The 9,357-nt window shown below is 42.9% G+C and overlaps 1 protein-coding gene across 1 annotated transcript in view; it reads left to right on the forward strand.

Annotated features, from left to right (window-relative positions):
- Positions 1 to 9,357, forward strand: part of map3k5 (mitogen-activated protein kinase kinase kinase 5) — a 71,334-nt gene that overhangs the window by 57,194 nt on the left and 4,783 nt on the right. Inside the window, exons 19-29 of the mRNA XM_084378282.1 lie at positions 1,752 to 1,909; positions 4,488 to 4,665; positions 5,354 to 5,371; positions 5,905 to 6,082; positions 6,486 to 6,654; positions 6,781 to 6,966; positions 7,673 to 7,778; positions 8,289 to 8,532; positions 8,670 to 8,782; positions 8,982 to 9,103; positions 9,230 to 9,306. Coding sequence (XP_084234408.1) covers positions 1,752 to 1,909; positions 4,488 to 4,665; positions 5,354 to 5,371; positions 5,905 to 6,082; positions 6,486 to 6,654; positions 6,781 to 6,966; positions 7,673 to 7,778; positions 8,289 to 8,532; positions 8,670 to 8,782; positions 8,982 to 9,103; positions 9,230 to 9,306 — 1,549 coding nt within the window. The remainder of the gene's footprint in view (positions 1 to 1,751; positions 1,910 to 4,487; positions 4,666 to 5,353; positions 5,372 to 5,904; positions 6,083 to 6,485; positions 6,655 to 6,780; positions 6,967 to 7,672; positions 7,779 to 8,288; positions 8,533 to 8,669; positions 8,783 to 8,981; positions 9,104 to 9,229; positions 9,307 to 9,357) is intronic.

Here is a 9,357-nt window from a genome sequence, read left to right on the forward strand (position 1 = left end):
ATTAAGATTAGTCAGAGTTTGTTTTCCCTGTCATTAATTGACTTCATTAATTCATTCACTTATTTATTAGGTGTGAAACAGGGGAAGACACTCACACTTTAATCAGCAGTTTCACAGTTTGGAAAGGAAAATTAATTCACGCTTGCAGAGAGTTGGACGAGAAGATCGTTACCACTCTCATGTTCGTTGGATGAATATAAAATCTAATTAATTAATCTTGGTGTTGTGTTGGTGTTGTTATTTGTTGTGTTATGTCCGAATGTTTGGACAGATGCTTTGGCAACATTGTTGTTAAACTTTCATGCCGATAAAGCCCCTTTGAATTGAAAAAAAAATAAAGCTGCAGCCAGTTAGTTTAGCTTAGCATGAAGACTGAATTAGCTAGTGTCCACAGCTAACAAATCTAAAGCTCACTAATTAACATGCATCTTGATTAATCTTGATTTAATTGCACATGTATGAGTGTATACAGTGTGTGTGTATATCTCAATCTTTTGCACATTGCACATTTACATGAACATTGCACAGGCATATGCACATGGATCCATCTAGGATATATAACATTTCTATCCTGCTTTATCGTATTTATTCGAGTGTATTTTATTTCACTCTATTTTATGTTTTCTCTTAATTTATTTCTGCCTTGTGCTAAGAAGTATCTTATCATTTCCCTTGTGCCGCTGTGTCAAATTGAAAGTCTCCTACGCGGGATCAATAACCGTACATCTTGTCTTATCCCCTTTCTAATCCGAACAGGACTGAATTATAAAATTACAATTCGCTGGGGGTTACATCTGAACTATTTCTTGGCTCGGAGCAATATCCAGGTTTCCAAGTAGAGACTCAAGGAAGTTAACGAGGGCCGCAGGAACCACTCCTAAAGCATGAAAATTAGTCAAATTTTTGCCCTTTCCAATGTGATATTTTTAAGGTCTTTTGTTTGGATGTGTGAATGTGGTCTGTGGTTAGCATAAGCTTAAGAGAAGAGCCGTGTTCTTTTCTGTGACATAGAACACATTAATAAACACCACACTTGTGAGTTGGTAAGTGTCTTTAAAAAGCTGATAGCTAACAAGAGGCTAAATTTGATGACAGAGGTTGTCGGGGACATTAAAGGTCACCTGTTTACTAGTCTGTCTCTCCAGGTGGACTCTTGCAAACTACTCAAACTCAAACTTTCCAATTCATGGATTAACAATTTATAGTAAAGTGTGTGTGTAGTATAATGTAGTAGGAGGCTTAGTTTTGGTGACGCTGAAGTCTGTCTAACATAAATCATAACAGTGGTGTTCATCTGTGAAGATTATCTTGCTGAACAAAATGTACATCACAAACTTGTGTTTGCCACGGAGCTGATTTTCTGCAATAATCCAAAATCTAATGGTTAGCCTACAAAAAGACATCATCGCTGCAGCTCTCTATTGGTTTTGGCGAAGAAATGGTCCAGCAGTGCTGTTTCTACAAGCTGGGTTAAACAAACACAAAGCAAATAAGTGTATTTCCCAAAATGTTAATCTGTTTCTTAAGGACAAATTTAAAAGAATCGGGAATTAAAACGAACGCATCCAGATCCAAATACATCAGATAAGTTGCCAGCGGGATGACTGCACATTGAGTCGCTTTTATATAATATACACCCTGAAAGTATTTTACACCATTACTGGCATAGTTACTGACATTTAATGAGCATCTACATTAACGAACATCATCTCTGTCTATGTATTTATCCTGTATTTATGTTTCTCTTCCAGGCACACTACAGTACATGGCTCCTGAAATCATAGACAAGGGTCCCCGGGGATACGGCAAGCCAGCAGACATCTGGTCTCTGGGCTGCACCATCATAGAGATGGCCACTGGGAAACCACCTTTCTATGAACTGGGAGAGCCGCAGGCTGCTATGTTCAAGGTGAGAGACACCAGCAGTCACATATCCCATCATTCCTCTGGGTGATGTGTTTAATTTTAGCAAACGGGCCGCAGAAGGCAGGCGAACATCTGTTTCTGTAGTGACATCTTCCACAAAGTGTTGATCAACAGAGCCGGTGAACAGCTGCAGCTCAGCAGAACTGAGGATGTGGTCAGTTTTCATGTTAGGAAACTTTTTTTAATTGCTCCCCTGATATGCACGAAGTATCTGAGATATATTTCATGTTAAGAGTTTACCATCAGCTTCCTGTTGTTGTATGATAAGAAAATGAGCTGCACTGAAACTGAATTAGTTCTTAATTCATATTTATGATGTTTAAGATTATTCTATAGTGTTGTTGTTGTTGTGATACTGTAATTTCTTACTTCAGTACAATGCCTAGAAAACTAAATAATAATTGATGTTGCTCAGTGTTGACACAACATTCAAGGCATAAAATTGTTGACGAGCCTTGACAGCATCTACAGTAAGTTGATTTACTTCTGGGGGAAGTGGGACTGTGTTTGCACTGAAGGTGGGGCATGTGTCAGCTCGCTGTGGGAGAGGAGAGTGAGAAAGCTCTGCTGCTATTGACACTGCAGAAAATGACTATTGAAACCAATTCAAATCTTAAGAATCGGTATGTGTCTATATATCAATATCTCTGACATGAGCTTTGTCTGCTGTTAAGGTCACTTAAAGCTGTCGTGCTTTTTGAGGCCAAAACTAAGGAACGAATAACATGCACAGGCCTGTGTACAGCAACAGTCATGAAAAATCTTTTCGTTAGTTCCAATTTAAATTTTATTCACCTTTAAGAATTATTAAGAGTTGTGATGATGTAGCAAATTGATGGTGCATGTTGTTGCTATCTTAATTTGAAACTTCTTCTTTGTAAACCTTGTATGGCGATCTTATCCAACCATAGCAACCAACATTAGCGTCAGAAAAAATCAACATGTTAAGGTTAACATTCAATCATTTCATTCATTTATTTATTTAGTAAGATTTAGTTTAGAAGGTTAACTTACCGGCATTTGACCACAGTCCTAATCAGCAGATTGAGTTTGCTCAGTTGTCACGGAGTTGGTTTTGTTGTTATCTTGCGGCCTACATATGAAACTTCATGTGGTGGTTTATCAGCGGGGAGATCACAACCGTTTGAGGATATACATGAATGTAATCAGATTACATTGATAGTATTTTAAATAACAGATAGGCAAGACTTTAGAAAAGAGAGATTACTGTTACATTTTAGCCAAAAAACACATATGACACACGACTTATGACACTGTCATCCCACTAAAACATGACGTGCGTCATCGTCACCACAACGCGTGTTAAGTTTCTCTTTTTATCGCCTGATTAAAGCGCTCACCAGACCTCCATAATGGGACCAGACATGATAGTCAAGAATACTGTAAGACTTTTATCCAAACTCAAACTGACGGCTCCACTGACATATTGAAATCATGGAAACCTGCTTCACATGCAAACTAACACCTCATACCTTTAAATCCACTGTGTTTAAAAAAAACATGCTCTCAATTCACAAGAAAGACACCATCTGCATGTGTGGCGTCAGCACTTATCTGTTCCTCTTTTTATGGAAACAAACCCAGTGAATCAGCCGTTGTGCACCTGCGTTGTGTCGCCACCTGCGTGCTGTAACGCGATCCAGCCCAGTAGAAACTCCAAATATTGTCTGTGCGTGAACGTTTGTTTGAACACAAACAAACATGCGTGGCTCGCCGAGAACACAGACTACCTCATGTTTTGTTTTCCAGTTTCTATGTGCACGTGGCTTTGTCTAAAGTCTTTAACTCGCACGATTTGCACTGTGTATTTGCTTTGGATGGAAATGTAAAGTGCTCCACACCCATGAATTATTGTTCTTAGCCATGCATGTGTGGCCCATTAAGGACGGTAAAGATGTTTAAAGGTTGTCTGGAAAGCATTAAAGGACTCCTCAGAGGAATTTTCCATAAGATGTAATATAATTACAGGGCTGTGGATTCAAACATGGAGGAGTGTGTTCCTGCGCTGAATACACCTTCTAGTAAACAAAGCATGAAAGAAGAAACTGGGAGCTCCTCACATTTTCTGGATAAAGATCACAGAATTCTTGGAGGCACAGTCTCATCATGTGTGTCTCTCGCAGGATCTCATATCGTGTCTGCAGTGTGTCTGCTGTTCAGAGGTTATCCAAACAGTAAAACAGTCCTTATATACTCTTCACTCATCCTTGTGGAATGTCTCGAGGGACGGGCATCTCCCTGCTGATCTTAAGTCAACATTCCTCAACAGCAACGGCAGGAATTTCTAGCATTCTTATTGTCATGAGAGGCTCGCGCTTGAACTTTGAGTGTTATTGCCCTTAAGTGCTGCCCCTGAACTACAGCGGGGCCTGAGGCACAGTATCAGGGTTCACTGGGTAGACACTTAACACTTCAGCTGAGTCCTCGCAGAGAATAAAACAATTATCCTGAGAGGTTTAGAGCGGCAGTGTGCTCTTAGTTTGATTTGTTTTTCTGTATATGTCAATTCAGGGCTCCTTCTGTGTGTCTTTTCTCTGCAGGTGGGCATGTTTAAGATCCACCCGGAGATCCCAGAGTCCATGTCGCTGGAGGCCAAAGCCTTCATCCTACGCTGCTTTGAGCCCGACCCGGACCGCCGTGCCACCGCCCTCGACCTGCTCACCGACGAGTTCCTCACCGTCACCAGCCGCAAGAAGAAGAGCAAGAGTAGCTTCACGGGTAGGTTCAATTCAGCTGGGAATGTCTTGTTGATGTTTTACTACTTTGGATCTTCGTTAGCTTCCATAAAGTAGTAGCAAGGTTTGCCGGGGTCCATATAAGGTGATGAAGATAAAGATATGCTGCAGTTTAAAATCTCTCAGTAACAGTGCAAAGTTGAAGTTAAAAGAATAGTTTGGCTGAGTTTGTAGCTAGCTGTTTCCCCCATTTCCAGTCTTTATGCTAAGCTAGGCTAACCGCCTCCTGGCTCCAGCTTCATATAGCAAACAGACATGAGGGTGGTATTAACTGACACTTGTGTGGGAAAGCAGACTGCATCTAGAGATTTAGAAGTGCTTAACATGTTTCTGCACATTATGGTCAGCCACTCGCATGTACACAAGTCTTTTAAAGTTTATATACTGTATCAGTACTGTATTTTGGGTGTGTTCCATATAGTACCTGAACAGTGGATATTGTGTTTATTATGCAGCCTGAACACACCCTTATCTTCACCTTCATTGTCTCGATTTCACAATAATCTCAGTATTCGCCCTGCAGCTGTCATGAACCCTGGCACCACAACAATAGATTTTTAGTTTTTTTACAGCTTTGCCTACTTGGAAATGTTGTTCTGTCAGTCTTGTATGGAAATCATGTTCCGTTTTGTTGCTGCTGATGACACATTTTATGTTTTTTCCCCCCACAGCTCTGACACCGGGGTCAGGTATGTTACTTCACTCTCTAAACTTTCTTCTTCTTTCAGACATATTTGCCACTACAGGAAATGTGTTTATAATCTGTGTGACAGTTGCATGAAACATCTGCCTGCTCTGCTGAAGGGTATCCAGGCTACGGTTTTGTTTTTTTTTCTGCGAGCGGCTACCTGCCTCGCACGATTCTGCCCTTTCCAAGAACTCAAAATAGACATTGCACAACATGACTTCGCTCCAAATGCTTGCAAGTCTTTATAATGTGTTTCATAATTTAAACGGAGTGGCTGTAATTTGCTGCCAGATGTATCAGATAGCGCTCTTCTCCCTGAACATGATAAATGAGTATTATCTGATTTTCTTTGTGTCTTTTCTGAAAAAGAAACCAATTTTCCATCAGCACTTCTACTAATTTCAACCTCTTCAAAGCCTTAGCTCTTTTTGTTATAGCTCCTATTTCGTGACTGGTATAAAAACTCCCTCTGTGCTGCCATGCATCAGACTGTTGCATAAATGAGGCAACAAGCAAAAATATTTTGTCCTTCAGAGTACCTGCGCAGTATCTCCCTGCCGGTGCCGGTGGTGGTGGAGGACACCAGCAGCAGCAGCGAGTACGGCTCCGTCTCCCCTGACAACGACCTCAACACCAACCCCTTCATCTTCAAGCCCAGTGTCAAGTGCTACAGCGAGAGGGATGTCAAGGGGCCAAGGTCGCTCTTCCTCAGGTGGGATGAGAGGGCACTGGACCCGTTTTAAAAGGGGTCAAGGAGGTCGTCTTTGGATGTTCAGTCATTTGACTTGACCTTAGATTATCGTAATGTTTGCTCAAAATGGTAGTATTGATGAATATTAAGCTGGTTTTCAAATTTAGTTGGATTTATTCCCATGCAAACATTATTTTAGTGCCACACAATGGTGTAAATCAACAGTTCCCAACCTTTTTTAACATGTGACCCCTTAAAACAAAGCAATATCTGCCTGTGACCCCTCATCTTCAGTTGCATATGTCTCAGTTCAACAAGAGTTATTTTTCCCTTTTTTATTGCAAAAGTACAGAAGTCCCAGGAAGTGAGGGGGAAAAAAATCTGGTGATGCTGAATCCAAAATCTTTTGGTTTTTTTTACCCAGCATTCCAGTGGAGAACTTTGAGGACCACAGCGCGCCTCCATCTCCTGATGAGAAGGATTCAGGCTTCTTTATGCTCCGGAAGGACAGCGAGAGACGAGCCACCCTGCACCGCATCCTTACCGAGGACCGGGACAAGGTGGTGGCCAACCTGATGGAGGCCCTCACACAGGTCAGTCATGGATAACACCACCAGCCAGACACCTAAATCAAGAAACATACCTCAAGTATAAAACCCCTCATACTGAATGTGTATCCCGATCTTACCCGTCATGGCTTCTGACTCTCTCACCTCCAGGGCTCTGAGGCAATGAAGCTGAAGCCTCAGCACATCTCCACCCTCGTGGTCAGTCTGGCCGACTTTGTTCGCATGGCAGACAGGAAAATCATCGCCAACACGCTGTCGCAACTCAAGCTGGAGCTGGACTTTGAAAGCACCGCCATCAGTCAGCTGCAGGTCGTGCTGTTCGGCTTCCAGGATGCTGTGAGTGTTGACACAAACACCAGCTAACATCACAGCAGCAGATAATGATTGCAGAGACGGTCAGCTGATATTCTCCTCAAATGCTGCTCTTTTCCTTCTCTCCTGCATCTGTATCACGTGATCCTGTCTATTATCCATCTCCTGTTTGTAGGCAGTGATGCTCCTAGCCTATGCATAAACCATGGGCACTGAACACTTCAGTATAATCGTTGTCAACCTTCATGAGCTGCCGACAGGCTGCCATGTTGCTGCTCCTGCTGCACAGAGATCAGACAGATAACTGAGAAACATGTGTAACCTTTAAGTGAGGCAGTGAAAGGGGAATCTGTCGGGAGCAGTTGCACATTCTGTAAAAAGGCTGAACTGCTCTCCCCCTCAGAAATGCAGTTATGCAGATGAAATGATTCTGAAGCAAGTGGTTGTTTTCATATTTGTAAAGGGGTGTTGCGTAATCCTGCAAGAACGTGAAGCTCTGATGCCTCCTGTTGGTCATGAGAGAGAACAGATTAAAGTAGAAGATAAAACTTGGTAGATTCAGAGTTTGGTTTGTTGTGCAGGAGTTTAAATGTACAAAAAATAAGATCTTTTAAGGTCCATTTGTGGAGATTTGGTCTGACAAAAATCAATTCGAATTAAAAAGAGATTCATTTTGAATATAAAAATGTAAGAAAACACAATAAAAGTGTGAAACTCTTCTCGTCGTCAGGTGAACAAAGTGCTGCGAAACCACAACATCAAGCCTCACTGGATGTTCGCTCTGGACAACATCATCCGCAAAGCTGTGCAGACGGCCATCACGATCCTCGTGCCAGGTAACCTCATCAGTGTCTCGAGCAGATCGCCCCTAAATAAGTTATCACCGGTCCCTCAGGACAGAGCTGTCTGTTAAATACAGGACTGCACCCTGGAAGCTGCAGTCGTCACAGCTCTTCGTTGCACGACAGATATCTGGGAGTCTGCCGGATGTTCAGTGATGGTAAAATAACAAAATCACCCACGTGGGCACAACAGATAAGTGTCCTGTGTGGAGTACGCCCCACTCGTCATGGGCGCATTACTGCGGCTGCTGCTACTGTGTGGAGTAGTAGCAGCTTCGAGGCTCGGCTGGTGTGCAGTAAGATAACCTGATGAAGCCAAGTGTTTTGTTTCATTGTCATAGTTTTATGTCATAGTGTAGGTTGTATCATCTGTAACATGTAACATTATATAACACATAAATCATGATGTTTCTGAGGTTAATTCAACAAGGGTTTATTATCATAATCAAATGAAATGCTGACATTAAATCACTTCAGTAATGTCTCGTGTGTTTGTGTGTCCAGAGCTGAGGCCTCACTTCAGTCTGGCCTCAGAGAGCGACCCGGCCGAGCAGGAGGACGTGGACGACGACGTTGAGCCCAACAGAAACTCCACCCACTTGAGCCGGGCGCCTCCCGTCGCCACTCACGACGACACCGTGGCCACGTCAGGGGTGAGCACGCTCAGCTCCACCGTCTCCCACGAGTCCCATAATGCACAGCGGTCCGTGAGCATGGAGCTGGGGAGGATGAAGCTGGAGACCAACAGGTAGACGGGAACTCTCACTGTGATTAAATCCAATGCAGACGCATTAGTCACGTTATTAATTATTCATTACTTCTTGTTGATAAAATAAGAATAAATCTCTCTGTCGCGTTTCCTCCGTCTGGCTCGTTTGACCGCAGGCTGCTGGAACAACTGCTGGAGAAGGAGAGAGAGTATCAGGCCATCCTGCAACAAGTGCTGGAGGAGAGAGAGCAGGAGATCAGACTACTGAGGCTGCGATCTGAGCCCGCAGGTCTGTACTGTCGTCTCATTTACCTTCCTACGCTGACTGAATGAAACACTAGCACTACTTCTGCTGTTACTTCTACCAACCTGCAGCCATTTTACAGCCAGTTGTGGCTCATTGAGACTCCACTTTTCATCCACAGCTGGTCTGTAGTAAATAAATCACAGGGTCTAAACAAGTCTATTCCCTGTATTCTCTCTCGTAGACGTCCCCACATTATCAGATAGTCCAGAGGGACAGAGGGATCCACCTTCACCGAGGCATGAAGACCCAGAGTTGACCAGCTGGCTGAGGCTATACGGTGCTGACCAGGACTCCATAGACAGAGTGAGTCCCTGCTTTTACTTGCTGTCTGTTGAGTAACATCACACAGTGACAGCACCAGATTACATCATTGTTTTTCACCCTGTGATGGTTGTTTCCATGTTTCCACAATGTTACTTGTTTCTGCAGATACTGAATGAAGAGTACACGCTGAACGACATCCTCCACGATGTAACAAGAGACGATCTAAAGAGTTTAAGACTGAGGTAGTCAACTTTCATTCTGTCGTTTCAAGATGTCTGGTTACAGTTTCACTC

The sequence above is a fragment of the Pagrus pagrus genome, assembly GCF_965226575.1.
Source record: "Pagrus pagrus genome assembly, chromosome: 16".
Classification (NCBI taxonomy): domain Eukaryota; kingdom Metazoa; phylum Chordata; class Actinopteri; order Spariformes; family Sparidae; genus Pagrus; species Pagrus pagrus.